Source organism: Cryptomeria japonica, chromosome 5 (genome assembly GCF_030272615.1).
Source record: "Cryptomeria japonica chromosome 5, Sugi_1.0, whole genome shotgun sequence".
Classification (NCBI taxonomy): Eukaryota; Viridiplantae; Streptophyta; class Pinopsida; order Cupressales; family Cupressaceae; genus Cryptomeria; species Cryptomeria japonica.
In genome coordinates, this window is record NC_081409.1 from 744,097,896 (window position 1) to 744,112,894 (window position 14,999).

The window sequence follows — 14,999 nt, forward strand, 5'->3', positions numbered from 1 at the left end:
CAGACACCAAAATTTGAGGCACCATCCAGTCTGTCCTGATCTCTCAAACTTGCTGAGGTCATCTCAAAGAAATAAAGGAAAACAATAACTCGAAAGAGGTCAAACTCAAATTTCTTTTCTTTGCTTAGGATAAACCTTTTCTACCCTCAACAAAGCTCTGATACCATGTAGAAATTCTATTGCAGTCACTGATTATTAATCTCCTATCTCATAAAAATTATTTAACTGCTGAAAATAAATTTACAGCTGAATATCGAAAAATAACACAACTGCAACTTCACTAAAAATACAGAAAGAAATAAGCAACACAAGGACACAATATTTTTGGACAATCGTCCCTGGAAAAACCCCTAAGGGAAAACTAGTTCTACAGATGGAAAATATATTAATCTTCAGCAATATAAGAATTACAAAAAATTCCTTGCCTCTTACTGGCAGAACTCTGACAAACTCCTAATATCTCCTGTTGATATCCTCCACTGCTATATCAACGCTATCACTGCAAATTCTTCTCAAAACTTCTTGTTATCCAAATGACCCATGACCCCTTTTTATACTACTTGTTGGAAAACCAACGGCCAAGATTAATTTAAACCAACCGCTGAGATTAAGACAACTCAATAACCAATTACTAATTTTGGCTATGAGGTGTCACCTAAAAAGAGCCACTATTAAATAACAATTGTTTTTATCCTAACAATACTTGTTTGACAAAAACAATCATTTTCTAATTCTAGGTCAGGACGAACAGCTGTCCAAAACTACCCATAACTAATGCTGTTATTTCTGGGTAAGGATGAACAGATGTCCAAGCTACCAATAATTAACAGGGAGGTGCAGAAAAATTGGTATTGTTTCTTCATGCATCAAGAAATAGATGTCTATGATTATTTCTCTGTCTCAAAGAAAGAAAGGTTGCGATAATGGGGTTCAATTCTCTCTATTTCAGAGAAGCTATCTTTATTTTGGGAAAATTGGCCTCCAAGATTTCACCTGGACCATCATGAAAAGCTTCATCTGATTTGAAAGTTGTTCTGGGCCAACAACTTTACAATGTTCGATGCTTCTTTTGGTTTAGTGCGTTAAAATAGTTTACCTGTTAAGCAAGGGTAAGGGCTAGGTATGGAATTTGGGAAGGATAGTGGACACCCTCGAAATGGGTGAAATTGTTGATGAGGTCTTGAATATTAAATAGATTTTTTCTAGTCCCATTTGGCTCCCAAATCCTGACGTCTTCATGAGAAGACCGTAGGTCCTACAAAATCCACCCGGGCCCTGTTCGGGAAGAGTGTAGCCATTCTGCAAATCCCAGATTTGAATTCCACCTTTCTCACCTATGCTCCATCTCTGTACGCTCACCTCTATTCTGACAAAACAAGGACTTGGTTTTACAGGCTATAATTATTTTAAGCACACCAAAAGGACAATTTGCATATTAATTATATGTTCAAAAATTAACAGAATATTTTAAAAAATCTATCATTCTCAAAATTTTGCTTTTATAACACTCAAATAGTTTTAATGAGGAAAAGTCATTTAAAAAAAAATATGTGTTAACTTTATAAAATTGAATTTTTTATAAAAAATTAAACAAATCAAATCTTATAATTTATTGAAAACCAATTTATTAATAATAAATGCATATTGTCTATGATAAATGCTATAAAAACAAATAAATTAAAATTAAAATTGATCAGATTATTTAAAATCTCATTTTAAATTTGAATTTAATATTAAAAAAGAAAAGATTACTAATACATTCAAATGATTAAGGTAAGTATAAAAGTTCGGGAATCTATTTTCTTCTAAGAGGATAAAGTTTAAAACAAAACGTTTTGAAAAGTAAATTTATATATTTGTACCATAAAAGCAAATAAAACGAGATAAAATTACTGTCTAGCCTTAAAGAATGTATTAAGTAGGTTTAAGGTTCAAAATATCACCATCTACCACTCAGAAATCCTAAAAATTAGCATTTCCCTAAATTTTGCTTGAGATTCCAATATTTTAAACATATGTAACCTAAGTTCTCTATTCAATTAGGAAGCAAAGATTTTCATGAAAACAGGGATGAAAGCCTACATAAATTAATGTAGTCTACACACGGACGATCAGCACAGAAAACAATAGATTATACTAAGGATGTCAAACCTGGGGATCCACTCCATTTTTTGCTGCCAAATGTAACGATGTATTATAAAAGCAGTCATGGTCCCGGCTCACCCAATCTATGACTTTTCGAGGCGATTTGATTAATAGCAGATTGCGCACAATCTCAAACTGATTATATTCCACCGCAAAGTGTAAAACAGACTTATGATCTGAACTCCGGATTTCGACACAGTGTGGCCACCTGGACATAAACTCGTTGATTATGTCCCAACGGCCTAGAATGGCTGCCTCATGTATTGCACACGTCCACGTTCCAGGTATGTCCTCCTTCGTCATTAAATGGTCTTTCCACGCAGGAGAATTTAGCACTGCCTCTACAATCTCCGGATGTCCTCCATGGACGGCGTCATATAGATTATGAAATATGGTAGTTCGACGACGGAGTTCGGTGAATTTATGAAGCACGTTCTTCGCTACATCTGCCTCACATTCACAATGGCTAAAGTCAATATATTTTATGCACTCTCCAAAAATAACAATTTAGCTCTACTTGGGTAAAAACAGATCTTAAATTTACCTTCATATGTATCCCATTCACGTAAAACAAGTCGCAGACGACGGAACAGCTGGGGTTTGATGGGATTTTGAAGTATGGCTTTCGCTACATCTGCCCCACATTTACATTACCATAAGTCAATAAATTGGATGCAATCTAAAATCTTACTACTTACTTTAACTTTTATAAATAATCTGCAAATTTACCTGGATATCTTCCGTGAGCTGCCACTCGAAACGAACGACGCATTTCCCCTAAGTCGTTATATGACCTGGTTTCCAACAAAAGCCTAACTGTTTCCACATGGCCATACCTGCAAGCTATTATCAGAGCCGTCTCTCCAAACATATTGCAATAGTAGGCAGAATTAGTTTTGCGTAGGAGGAGAATTCTGACTAGCTCTCGATTGCCGCATTTAGCAGCTTCATGTAGTGGCGTATTGCGATCTTTGTTTCGGGCTCCAGCCAAAGAGGGTTTCACTCGAAGAATCCACTCAACGATGGGCAGATGACCTTCCCTTGCAGCAATGTGCAGAGAAGTATCTCCCTGGAATGTAACTTCAAGCAAAACATGCGAGTTCTGCCTGTGTAATCTTTGAATGTTAGCGACATCACCACTTTCCAATGCCTCGAAGAGTTCCCTATTCATTCTCATTTCTGCTGCTTGCCTATAATTTAATCCCCACAAAAAATCACGAACTACACTAGAACAGAAGTTGTGTTATATATTGTGAGGGATGGAGCAAAGTCGAAACACCGTTCATTTTGATCTAAAGTGCAGTGCACTGTATACATGTCATTGAAAGGAGCGTGGAAATATGCATCCACGAGATATAAGAATCGATGACAAAGTAAAATGGAGAAAAGAATGGGAAGTTACAAAATTTAAGATAGCGGCCGGGGTTACGATTTTCTAAGTTGTTTCCTTCATCTTTGTTACTGTGCTAAGAAAATGAGGAGAAATACATGGTTTTGTTTTTCTAACAAATTCCATTTGTTTATCTCAATTTTAACGGTCAGCTCAGAGTCCTGTTGACAGAGAAAATTGATAGTCACGAGCAGAAAGTTTCGCGAAGCACGACATTAAGCTCTCATCGCAAAAATGTTGTCCCCACACGGCATCATCTTCATACACAGCAGGGTCTGAGACCTTCCCGAGCGCTAGATTTATGTCCAGTCAAAGACGGCACTAAAATCTGATCACACAAATGTTGTCCCCACACGCCATTATCAAATCTGTGTGTTTAATAATAAATAAAAATTTGAACACACTCAATGAATTTTTGGTATGCCGGTGAAAGTTGGAAGGTTCGTGCAAAGCTCTCAAGAAAGGTAAAACTTGTAAGTTAATATTATTTTTAAATTTTATGATTTTTCAATATTTAGAATATTAAAGAATTTAAAGACTGTGGTGCAGATTAATCTTTGAAAGTTTGTTTTTAGAATTTTAAAAAATCTGTGTTCAATATTTTATTGTATAAATACATTTGTTAAATATAAGATGATATAACCAGTTTGAAGACCAAATCACATGTCATGTATAGTTAAGATAAGATAATATAAACAATTAGAAGATGAGATTATTAAATACATTTCTAAATCTTAGATTTAGAAAGCAAATATTGACATTCCTCAAGCTACTCCACATAAATTGTCATTTATTGAAGATGAGATTATTAAATACATTTCTAAATCTTAGATTTAAAAAGTAAATATCGACATTCCTCAAGCTACTCCACATAAATTGTCATTTATTGAAGTTAGAAGAGACTTTCAAGTTAAATTTCAAATTGACCGAAACCAAATGTTATTTAATATTTAAAAAAAAATCTGATGAAGGACAAAGGTAGTGATGGTAAAGAACAATGCATATGTAGGGGAGAGGGACCAATAGGTGATTGGGGTACCGATACATGTTATAGTACACAGACACTTTTAGAACAACAATGGTGCTCTAAAATTTTAAAAAAACCAATGATGTGATGCCACATCAGCACACAGGTAAACATGACTTAAGTGCACACCTATGGATCTTATGACTTTTGGGACCATTTTTGGACACATTCACAAAAATGCATGTTGATGTGGCATCATATTTGACCATGTGCATTTGACATTTTGTTTTTAAGTAGGGGACTTGACAAGTAAGCTACTATGTAAAATTGAGAAAATTTTGAAATGTCCAAATATGATTTTGAGAAGTGTGAAGCTAGGGTGAGCATGTTCTGGCTCTTCTCCCCTGGTGGTAGGCTCCACGGTTTTGAATTTTTCGAGTCTATTAAACACACTTGTTTTAGTGGGATGGTTATTAGTCTTTGTTGTGATTATTCTATAGTAATGCAATCAAACAAGAATTAATTAGTTGATTATATTATTATATTATTTCTATTAAATTTGTTATATTTTAATATTAATGATATAGTTTATGTTTTTCATATTTTATTGATCTGTTTTGAATGAAATGATGATTTAATGTCATTTTTTCTATCTATTTTTTTTTCAATTAATTTTTTTATATATTATGATTTTTTAAGCATATAGTATATGTTTGATTAATAAAAGAGGGATAAGGCTGAACCTTTTACATAATTGCTTAAAAAAAACTACCCGGGGCACATGAGGGGTGCACATCTAGCTCAAAAACTAAAGCCAAAACCAAAAAAGGCAAAAAACTAGTAGATATCCAAAACAAAACCACTACATAAAGAGACAAAAAGAAAATGAAATAATCAACCACCCACCTCAGACACAAAGGAATGTCCTACTGAGTAGGGGCATTATAATCCTATCATTCATGGCAGAACACTTTAGCTTTATCAGCAAAGTATAGTCCTTTGTGAGAATATTTCCCTAAGGAGAAAGAACGAAATTTAGAGTAGCCTTAACAAAAAAGGTGAGGGGGTTTGAGGCCATAGTAGGAGACTCTAGATCTCTCTTCCTCTTCTCCTTTTTTCTTTCAATCTCCTCTTGGATAGCATGTAGGGAGGCAAAATTCTTCATTGCCATTTCCTTGCATGGAGTAATCATCTCCTCAACTTTAATTTTTAGGGTCTCATGATTTTCCTTCAACTTGACCATGTCTTTCCTCTCATCCCCCATATTGATCTTTGCATTGATTTTATTTAATTTTCTCCTTCACAATCTCCCAATTTTCTAGTTTCCCCACCATGTCATTGGTTTCCTTCCAAACCCTCTTGTCCTTTTCCTACATAGCCCAACTATTACCACAATAATCTACCTCTAACACTTCTTCCAACTTGTTAATCTTCATCTTGGCATCATTTATCTAGGAAAGGAGCCAATGAATGACCACATCTTGTTTATCTATAGCCTTAGCCAAACCATCAACTTTATCTACTAGAGAAGGGTAATCAATCGTGAGGGTAGAAATGCCATGGCTCGAGGAAGGGGAGCTTAAAAGGGGGGTGAATGGAGATTTCTCTAAAGAACCAAAGCTGAAGAGAAATCTGAACTTGTGGATGAGGAAGAATCAAAATCCTTGGATTCCTCTACCTCCTTAGAGTTCAGCAAATCAATTTCCTCAGAAGGGGGAGTAGGGGGATTTTTTAATTTGACCACATTAAGGGGGTTGAATTGGGTAGGGATTTATTTAGTCTTAGATGAGGAGGCCAAATTGGGGTCAATCTTAGTAACAAGGGTTCTAGAAAGCTCCATTAATAGGTTTGAATAAAAAATGGGACCAGGGGAGATCAATGGGTCCCACTAGATAGGATCAAAGCCAAATGAATTTTATCAAGCCTCATAATTAAACCTTAGTGAAGAAGGAGACTATTCTTGGCTTTACCCAAAACAATTGACTAGGATAAAGAGGAGCAAACTCAGAATGGGAAATTTATTTTTACCACCATATGTGAGATGGTTCAATATGGAAAAGAGTTGGCTGTGAAAGAATTTGAATCTCCCATCTAGTGTGAAATATATCGTGAACACAAACACCATATCTTTCCAAACTTGAGGTAGGTCTTATTTTTTATAGCTATTCTGAAGCATTGAGACACCTTTTTTTAGGTTTGAGGAACCTCTTAAAATCATCCTTGTAAGTCCACTTAGGCTTTTGGGAAAAGTCACTACGTCCAAGGATAAACTAGTAACAACATCAATGATCTTCGTAGAGACCATATAGACCACTTTCCCAATTTTAACTTTGCCTTTCTCTAAAGACCGAACAAATTGCTTAGAGAGGGTCAAGCCATATAACCTGCATCTGTTCCACATAGACGATAATATTTCCATTCACTACCTTCAGCCACAACTTTGCATTGTTTTTGAAGTCATCACAATTGTCTGGTTTTGTATGAATAAGGTCTCCACTAGTAGATATCACAAAGAAATTGAAGGCAAAAAATAGAGAAGGAATTTAAAAACTAGAAGTAAGAAAGGGACATCATGGGTGGGTATTGGGAAAGGTGGATCTAATGTTATAATTACAGGCCTACAACCTATACAATAAATGATTGATAGATGAGGTGGCTTTGACAAGAAGTAAAAATGCGATCTTGGGATTATTGTACATCATTAGGACTTATGTCAACAAGGATAGTGGCACAAATATCAATAATAATTTCATGCAAATCCATCCATATTTTAATATGATTGGAAAATGGGCCAAGATTAGCCAATGTATCCATTGAATTATTACCTTCTTTCCATGTGTGATTAATTTTGACATGGCCAAGCATAGGGAGGAATTAACGATATTTTAAAATGAGTTGTCTTGATTTCCAATCTAGTTTACTTCCTTTTCGAGCATCAATATGATATATCACCTTCAATTATGATTTGTTTGTATTGTCTATCCCTTGCGATCATAATTCCTTGATAGATTGTTGGCATATCTGCAAAGCTTGAGGTTTTAACCACAAGGTTAGCCATGTAGGCTAGGATCATGCTACCACTTGAGTCCCTTATGAGCCCACCCTCACCCACCCGACTCAAGTTAGCTCTTGATAAGATGCAAGCATATCATATATGTTTGAAATAAATTTTAAAACTATTCTTGTTCTCATATTAGTCTTTTTGTCTATTAAAGTTGGGAAATACTTTTAAACTTAACTTCAAACTAACATAAAAAATTTAACATACATATTATTTTCTAAATTAGCTATATATTTTATTTTCCAATACCATAATTCCTACTAAAGTAAAACATGTAATCACAAATTATTTGTGCTTATAAGATTACATAAAGATTGTTTATCTAATTTTAAATAAAACATGGATATATAGAAAAGACAACAATGATTTAAAACATGAGAATACTGATTTATTAATTATTATTATGAAAGGTTCTACACTAATGTATGTAAATAAGAATAAATATGAGTGGAATAATTATTATGGTCATGACAAGAATTTCATACTAATATATCTAAATAATAATTAAGTGTGTGTTGAATAGTTATTAATTCTGATCATGACAAGAATTCTACATTAATTTATTTAAATAAAAATTAAAGTCAATTGGTAGTAGCATTCCTATAATTTTCTTCTTTTAAAAATTTGAAAATATTTAATAATTTTGAAAATATCAATGATTTATTTTGAAAGAAAAGACAATACTACATTTTCTCTTCATTTAATTTCAATTCTTTAATTTTAAGGACTCAATCATTTATTTATTTTCCACAACTACAAAACTTTTATAATTATGGTTTTTTATCATATCATATATGTTTTGAATGATGTTGAAAACTTTAGTTTTTGTCATCATAGTTCTTTTGTCTTATGAGGTGGTGAGCTAAATTAAAACCAAAATCACGAGTATTATGAAAGGTGTTGTCTTGTCTGAAAATTACTTATAATTATTATAATTTTACATTATATTTATTGTATACAATAGTATTGATTTTATGTTTTTTTTTTAACAAATGGACAAGCCTCATAATTAAATAAATATAATAAAATTGTACAATATTACAATGGATCCCCAAGTTTTAGAGCCAAAATCTCCCAAAGATCCTTGCCCAAACAACGGGTAGCTTCATGATTTAGTTGCAGGTAGCATGCTGTAACTATTTTGATTAGAGAATATAAATGTATTTTTGTTTATCTCTTTCTTGAATATTAATAATCTACTCTCCCAATTTTTTATGTGGATTTTTTTTTATTAAAAACGGTTCTCCATGTAAGTATGGTGCTGCATATTATATCAATGATATTTGATATTATTCTAAATGTGAAACATGTATAGTCTCATTTGATAATATATTTTTTATATTGTCAAACACATTCTAAATTTTATATAGTAGTTTACTTTCACATCATTATCAACAAAGCCATCTAAATATCACTATGTAATAACTATCTCTTTCTCAATGAACACGTGTCTAGATTGTAGTATATAAAATACTATAAGACATATTCATAAAATTAGTGTCTAGATATAAAATCATACCCCTAGAGTCCATAAAAGTCTAGAATCTAGAGTATTAAATATATATTAAAAAAATATAAAGCTCATAGGAAGCAAGTGCAACAGCAAAATGAGTGGAAGAGGATCCTATTCATAAAGATTTCTCCATTCATTGGTAATGTCTAAATTATCAATGGGAGAGCACTGTAGAAGTTGAGAAAGCCAACTTCACAGACCCCGAAGATCACCTACATGCAAATAACTTGTCATAGAAAGAAGAGATGGAGACAAAAACAAGCAAGGGCGCTCTGAAAGCTGAAAAATGTATTCATCCGAGAGAGAGATAAATTACAATGATGAATCCTTATAAAAGGATATTGTGCAACCCTAAAAGAAACCCTAATAGGTAGACATTTAATAATTAATATAATTATTAAATGTCACAAATGCAAACTAAAGTGAAATCTTAAGAGAGGAATAAAGGTAATTTAATCAACATGATTAAATTAAAACCTTTACTCTAACACCCCCCCTTAAGATGAGCAAAAGTGCAGTTACAAAAATGTGCAGGAAAGAAAAGGTAACTACAATGCAAGAAAGTAAACTTGGGTCCCAGCAACAAGGCCTGATCAGGTACCCAATTACAACCAAATCTCTATAAAGTGGAGAAATAGAGAAAACCTCATGGGAAAAACTCTACTCCAAAAAGAGATGAAAGAAATAAATGCACTAATAATAGAAGGATAGGAGGTGGATAACATGATACCCCCCATAGACAACTTCTATCATATAAGTACATATACAATGGTCTCCATAGGAGAAAAAGAAAGAGACTAGAAGCCCCCCCCACAATGAAGAAACTCCTATCGCACATATGGATGCCTGAGGTAGAATCCAGAAAGAGATCCTGAAGTGGCATATAATATTCCTCCCCTTGGGAAGAAATGGATCCAAAGGACGAAGATGAAGAAACCCTGTGAAGAGAGAAGAATCAATCTGTCTCAAGATGTGTGCCATAATAGGATGCTGTAGAATCCCTCTGTCTGAACTGAAACAAAAGATGTCAAATCCAAACTGAACTGAAGACTCAAAAACTGCAACCTCTGAATGCACAGATGATGGTGGGCTAACAGCTGGAATATGGCTGTCAACAAAGAGGAGCTGAAAATCCTCAAAGTAATCCTCCAAGTCTACAATATAGGACTCTACAAACAAAGATGAAATGCCTGCAAGATATGAATCCCAAGTAGCCATGTCTAAAAGATGTATGATGTCCTGCTTAGCTGAATCAATAGGAGCCAAAGAAGAGGCAATATCAAACTGATTAGGAACAAAAGGTGATAATGTTGATACATGTATAATCGCAGTCTGAAGAGTAGGAACTGTGAGACAATCCTCTGATTCATCGGAATATGTAAGGGTGTCTAAATAGTGAAGTTCCTTTAAAGTATCATGATCAAAAGGTGTGTTATCTCTCCAACTAATGGGTACAAGACAATCTGAAGCAGGATCCTTTGGGAATGGAGAAAGACTGGGGTCTCCATAGATCTCCCAAAGACGTGTCCAAAGTGAGTGAGGACAATCAATGCCCGATATAGCCCACACAGTGTTAGAATCAACACTAGACAAAATAGCTCCTACAATGTGATTTCTAATGATATCCCAAGCTAGTTTTCCCTCTAAAGTTGCTGGTTCAGGTATGAGATCATACAAATAAGGCAAAATATTAAGCCACCTACAGTGTGTAAGTATGCCCTTTGCCCATGACTCATAATTACCATGTTCTAGAAATACAACTGAAGGGTGAGTAGAAAAACCCATGATAACTCTTCAAATTAACAAATCTGAGACTAAATGACTTTAATACTGATAAAGCAAATCAAATAAAGCCATCCCACACAAACAAATCATTTCCAAGTCTGAAACCTCCAAGTAATTGACAGATGTGTGAAAAAACAAAGTACTGAATAAAATATACCTGGTGTAGATTCTGGAAAAATAAATGACAGATCTGGAAAGAGCACAGAAACCCCTTTCCAACACCTATTCATTTGCGAAAAACAGAGTCCGTATGCAAAAGATATCGCTCCTGGAGTGCAAAAAACTTGTTCTGACTTTGACTAGCAAAAAACACTGCAAAACGGCAAAATCAAAGAAAAAGACCTTCACCAATTAGATTGGGCTCGGAACCAGCTTTCCAACGCCTATTCGTTTTCGAAAAACGGAGATCGGACGCCCAAGTTATGCCCGATTTTGTAAAATTGCTCTTAAAGGGACCCAGATGGGCCTTTAAGCCCTCAAGGGCTTAAAAAAAATAAGCCCTTGGTCTTCTGGGCGACCAGGGGCGGGCGTAGGGGGCGGCGGCGCGGGGGCGGTGCTGTGGCGGCAGGTGGTGCGATGGCTGGGCGCGGGCTGCGAAGTGGCGGCGCAGGGGGCGGCGGTTTTCGCCGGTGGCGCAGCGGTGGAGACCAGGCCGCGGCCGGTGGTGACCGCCAGCGGCGGTGGCCGCCGGGCTGCACGTGCCTCCAAAAAAGGGCTGCGCCTGGTGGAAACAAAAACTGTGATTTTTATAATTTTTTTAAATTTTTTTTTGAATTTTTGCCTTGGTTTTCGTGCCATAGGGTCGTACGGCCTTGGGGCAAAAAAATTTGCCTCCTGGTGCAACTGTATCCAAATCGGAAGAATTTTATATGGAAATAGGGGTTTTTGGGCGCTACGAGCTCAACGGTGAGGTCCGTTTGGGCTCAAAGGGCACTGAAAAAAATACCCCCCAATTCCAAAATAAAAAACAGAAGACAAACACAAATCTGATGCAACCAAAACCTTGATCTCAAAATCTTTCAAAAGTCTGAACAAGCTGCAGCAGATCTGGCTCTGATACCATGTAGAAGTTGAGAAAGCCAACTTCACAGACCCCGAAGATCACCTGCATGCAAATAACCTATCACAGAAAGAAGAGATGGAGACAAAAACAAGCAAGGGTGCTCTGAAAGCTGAAAAATGTATTCATCCGAGAGAGAGATAAATTACAATGATGAATCCTTATAAAAGGATATTGTGCAACCCTAAAAGAAACCCTAATAGGTAGACATCTAATAATTAATATAATTATTAAATGTCACAAATGCAAACTAAAGTGAAATCTTAAGAGAGGAATAAAGGTAATTTAATCAACATGATTAAATTAAAACCTTTACTCTAACAAGCACCTCTCATCATCATCTTTTATTTTTAATTTTATTCCTCTACTTTAATAGCATGTGTTTGTGAAATGGAAATAACTAACCAAGGAAACATTTTTGAATCAAACTAGCTAGAAGAACAATTAGAAATCCACTTAGAGGTTCCTTTTGTAGATGGTTAGAAGTTAGAGAATTGATGATTATGTTGCAATCAACCCCTTTGACCACTTTCCCTTCTTACATCTAGGGAAGAAAGCCTTGGAGTGAGTCCCCAGGTACCATGAGTAGAAGTACTCCTTCCATGATGGTGCTCATGATGAAGCATTAAACCCCTAGGAAAAGAGGGAGATGGAGGAATTATTTCCATTGAACAGGGGGAATTAACCTAGTGGTCAAGGAGAACTTATAAGTGGGCTACCACAAATGTAAATTTTTTGCTTTGTACTTAAATTTTATAATTAGGCATTAAAAAGTATAATAGCTTTAGAAAAATAATGTGTTTATCAATAAAACAATTGAAAAAATAGTGAATTTTTTTTATCTTGCATCTAATGAAGAGAATCTCCACCCTAAAAGCATACCAATTTTATCTGAAATTTTGAGGTTTGTAAGGCCAATCCCCTAGAAGGACCATATACCATGAAAAAGACTCTAGCCTAAAAGGCTTGAAAAATCTTAGATTGAGTTCCAAAAAATTCTATCTCAAACATAACAAAAATAGGTTCTTGAAGACTTCAGCTACATGTATAGTAAGAAATGGGGTCGAGAACTCCCCAATGAGATAACTTGGAGCTTGTAGAAAGGCCTTGCAAAATAAAACAGTAAGAAATGTGAGTGAATTTGGGTTCTAGAATAGAAAATGAAATGGTATGAAATTTTTATTGCCAAACTAATAAACACAATTACAAATGTAATTATTGAGTTAACATAGGAAACCTCAGTAATTGGAGAGTGAGCCAATGATATATGTGATGCATTATAATTTTGATTAGTACTATTTGGATTCCACTTATAGTACTTATATTCAGGCCCTCAAGAATTGGCGTCAATTTTGTTAACCATATAAATCAATACTACCCTATGGTTGTATCAAAAGTTTAACAATCTTGATTAGAAAGGTAAAATTTGGCTTTAGCATTTTTATATGTCAAGAGACTCATTGAAGCTCTAGAGAGAAGTTCTCATGGGATTTAAATTACTCTTATGAAATCTTAAGGCAATAGGCCTGTCAGAGTTTGTCAGTGAGTAACCATGGGCCTTTCTACATCACTTCCACCCGATTGTATTGCACAAATCATAATTGTCTTAACTTGGACACATCGCAATCTACATACGAATAGTCTAATTTGTTGGCAGAAACCCACATAATACATCAGAACAAGTCATTTATAGTCTGCTCTGCACTGCAGAACAAGCCGAAACAGTCTGCTTTGCTCTGCAGAACACGCCAAAACAGTCTACTCTGCAATAATGCCTGACAGCTGCTGGGGTTCAATAAAGTCTCAAGTTCATACACCCAATTATCTGCATTCACATCTACTCCATATCCAGGTTAATAGACGAAAAGAGTGTTTCTGTGTACCACAAAAATCGTCGACGTGGGTAGTGGCCATAAAGGAAAAGGTCAATCTCAAACCATCATATTCACATTGCAGTTGATCAAGTGACGATTTCCGCCCTGCCGCGCCGTGCATGCTAATTTAATTAGAAGAGTTACAATTTTCCAAGTCGTTTCCTTCATATCTGTCACTATGCCAAAAAAATTAAAAATGAGGAGAAATACATTGTATCTGTTTGCAGAGAAACTTCGTTTGTCTATCTCAATTTCAGTGGTAAGCTCAAAGTCTTATTAATGGACAAAGTTGATAGTCACAAACAGAAAGTTTGGTAGAGCATTGCAGTTGATCAAGTGACGATTTCTGCCCTGCCGTGCCGTGCATGCTAATTTAATATAGAAGAGTTACAATTTTCCAAGTTGTTTCCTTCATACCTGTCACTATGCCAAAAAAATAAAAATGAGGAAAAATACATTGTATCTGTTTGCAGAGAAACTTCGTTTGTCTATCTCAATTTCAGTGGTAAGCTCAAAGTCTTATTAATGGACAAAGTTGATAGTCACAAACAGAAAGTTTGGTAGAGCATGCATGTCAAGCACGACACTAAAATCTGAGGACAGAAATGTCGTACCCACATGGCATCAAAATAAAATATCATCTTCATATTTAGATATATACAGTAGGCTCTCACTACTGACCGCTAGATTTTTGTCGGGTTTAATAAATTAAAATTTGACCGCTTATTAAATATTAAATTCCAAACAGAACAAACAAAATGTTTATATAATATTTAAAAACTATTATGATTACTGGTTAAGGTAGCAAAATCAAAACAATTTGATATTTTATTATCAAAATCAAAACAATTTATAATTCATGCTAAATAATGATAAGTATTTATATTGTTAATTTTTAAGATTATTAAAGCTTTAAAGGAAATAATAAAATCATTTCAAGCTAAATGAAATGTTGAATATTTTTGCAAGCTTTACAAATAAAATAAAAATAGATTTTATTTTAGAAATATTTAATTATTTTATTTTAATTTTTTCTTAATGGAAGTATTGTATGTTTATCTCTGTGAAAAAACATTAGAATCTCTTGAAATAATTAGGAGAGTTATCTAACTTTTGTAATTAATTAGATCTTTTTAATTACTTTTTATCTAAGCTAAACTTAGGTGCTTTTGTTATCTAGACTTATTGTTTCTAGCTTTAGTTC

At 34.6% G+C, this 14,999-nt stretch overlaps 1 protein-coding gene across 1 annotated transcript; it reads right to left on the reverse strand.

The window, feature by feature from the left end:
• Positions 1–2,014: 2,014 nt before the first annotated feature.
• On the reverse strand, positions 2,015–3,585 carry LOC131064099 (uncharacterized). Its single transcript, XM_057998125.2, has 3 exons — positions 2,875–3,585; positions 2,690–2,779; positions 2,015–2,591 (listed from the first exon to the last, which is right to left on the reverse strand). Exons 1-3 carry the CDS (start codon positions 3,320–3,322, stop codon positions 2,146–2,148), a joined length of 984 nt encoding a protein of 327 aa, XP_057854108.2. The 5' UTR covers positions 3,323–3,585; the 3' UTR covers positions 2,015–2,145.
• Positions 3,586–14,999: the final 11,414 nt, after the last annotated feature.

What these genes read in the sequence shown, in the direction of transcription:
- LOC131064099 (XM_057998125.2), bottom strand. Translation starts at nt 3,322, where the DNA reads ATGAGAATGAATAGGGAACTCTTCGAGGCATTGGAAAGTGGTGATGTC. An exon ending in AGCTCACGGAAGATATCCAG is followed by an intron (nt 2,780 to 2,874) that starts GTAAATTTGCAG and finishes AATGTGGGGCAG; the next exon opens with ATGTAGCGAAAGCCATACTT. An exon ending in TGAATGGGATACATATGAAG is followed by an intron (nt 2,592 to 2,689) that starts GTAAATTTAAGA and finishes AATGTGAGGCAG; the next exon opens with ATGTAGCGAAGAACGTGCTT.